At 21.6% G+C, this 2500-nt stretch overlaps 1 protein-coding gene across 1 annotated transcript in view; it reads left to right on the top strand.

Annotated features, from left to right (window-relative positions):
• Positions 1-2316: 2316 nt before the first annotated feature.
• The window catches only part of LOC113809528 (cuticle protein 8-like), an 856-nt gene continuing 672 nt past the window's right edge, over positions 2317-2500 (top strand). The window contains exons 1-2 of the mRNA XM_027361163.2: positions 2317-2374; positions 2492-2500. The exon at positions 2492-2500 is cut by the window's right edge and continues 66 nt beyond it. Coding sequence (XP_027216964.2) covers positions 2363-2374; positions 2492-2500 — 21 coding nt within the window. The 5' untranslated portion in view covers positions 2317-2362. The remainder of the gene's footprint in view (positions 2375-2491) is intronic.

Below are 2500 nucleotides of genomic sequence, written 5' to 3' on the forward strand. Positions count from 1 at the left end.
AAGAAATATAATAATAATAATGATAACAAGAAATATAATAACAACGATGATAACAAGAAATATAATAATAATAATGAAAGTGGTAATCATAGCAGTCATAATGATGATGCTTATAATTATGATAACAACTATAATGATAGTGATATTAACAACGATAACGATAATGATAATGATGACTATATTGATAATAGGAATGGAGACTGATGATAATTTAAAAAATGATAATAATGATGTATCAATATTGTCATCATCATTAGAAAAATAAGTGTTATTATTATGATTTTTTTATAATGGTCGTAGCTATTGTCATTATTATTATCATTATTATTATTATTATTATTATTATTATTATTATTATTATTATTATTATTATTATTATTATTACTATTATTATTATTATTATTATTATTATTATTATTATTATTATTATTATTATTATTATTATTACTATTATTATTATTATTATTATTATTATTATTATTATTATTATTATTATTATTATTATTATTATTATTATTGATGTCATTATCATTATTGTTATTATAATTATCATTATTCATATGAAAATTATTATTCTTCCATTTTCTTTATTATTATCATTATTATTATCCTTATCATAAACATAAATATTAATGTAATTTTAGTAATTAGTATTAAGGTTGTTGTTATTGCCATTATTATTACTAACATTATTTATTACCATTATTACTATCATCATCATTATTATTGCCATTATTGTTACTATTATTATTATTGTTGTTGTTATTATTTTTCTTTTAATGATTTTAATATTTTCTCATTATTGTTATTGTTATTATATAGATTATTATTATCATTAAAATGATAATGATGATAACGATGATAAAAACAATTAAAAAGATAATGATAAGAATAATTATAATAAAAATGTTGAAAATAATGATAATTGCTTTGATTATTGCCGTTATCATTTTTAATATAATTGTTATCATTCATATATTATTATTAGTTGTATTAATATTATTACCAATATTATGTATTATTGTTATATTCAATATCATTTATCATTATAATTATCATCAATATTATTACGGTTACTGATATTATTAATATTATATGATAATGAGTATTATCATCACCATTATCTTGATTATCATTAAAATTTTTGATTATTTTCATTATTTATCATTATTGTTATCATTAATGCTACTATTGTTCTTTTCTTATAATTTTTACTTTTCTGTTATTATTATCATCATACTTATCTTATGACTATAATTATCCTTTTTATTATTACTAATATTTTCGTTTTCATCATTATAGTTTTTCCTTTACTACTGTTACGATCAATAATAATATTATTTGTAATATTACTTGAATCATAAGAATTTACATCATTATTATTGTAATTACATTTATTCAATTATTATTTTTATTATTGATATTGTTGATAAATTATATATAATAAAATGACAGTACGAATAATAATAATAATAATGATTATGGTAATAATAAGCATTAGTATTATGATGATATGAACAATAATAATTAGCGTGCTAACATTTTTGACAATGATAATGATAATAGTAATAATGATAAGAATAATAATGAAAATAATGAAAATATAAATTTTAATAGTAATAATAACTGTCACCGCTATTTTTATTATTATCACAATTATTATTTTTGTGCCATTACTAATATTCATATTCTTGTTATTATCACAATTAACATCATCGTAATTTCAAGAACAACAATAATAACAACATTAATAATAATGAAAAAATATCCTTATTAACATTCTCAGCATTGTTATCACTATTGTTAAATTTTCATCTTGTCCGATAGGTATATATATATAAATATATATATATATATATATATATATATATATATATATATATATATATATAATCATCACTTAACATTAACATTATTTTAAAACTTATATTCAAATAACCACTCACGTATGTAAATGCTCCGACACGCTCACACACACACACACACACACACACACACACACACACACACACACACACACACACACACACACACACACACACACTCACACACACACACAAACGCGCACGTTTCTCTGCTAGCCACTTATGCACAAATCCAAAGACATAATTAAGCACTCGCACACTCATACAGACCCATTAACAATAGAAAGTTTCCAGCTTCCAATTGTTGACAACAATGAAGTATCAAAAGAAGTAGTTTACTTTCGCAATCCATATCCACGAATGTGGCTGCTCTTACAACAACCATATAAAAAGTTGGTCCTATTTTGTGGTTCCTCAAGGTCATGGCCGCACTTCCCCGGGTATATAATGGTCAGCAAATAGAGGATCGGTAGTCAGTTCAACCTGAAACTACAATCATGAACACCAAGGTAGAACTTGCTCTCTCTAGCTTATATTCAACATGACTAGAAAAAAAATATAAGAATGTTCAGACTGGTGAGACATTTGCGACGTATTTTGTAATCCATTTATTTACATATTTCTAGGTCCTCATC

Source organism: Penaeus vannamei, chromosome 39 (genome assembly GCF_042767895.1).
Source record: "Penaeus vannamei isolate JL-2024 chromosome 39, ASM4276789v1, whole genome shotgun sequence".
NCBI lineage: Eukaryota > Metazoa > Arthropoda > Malacostraca > Decapoda > Penaeidae > Penaeus > Penaeus vannamei.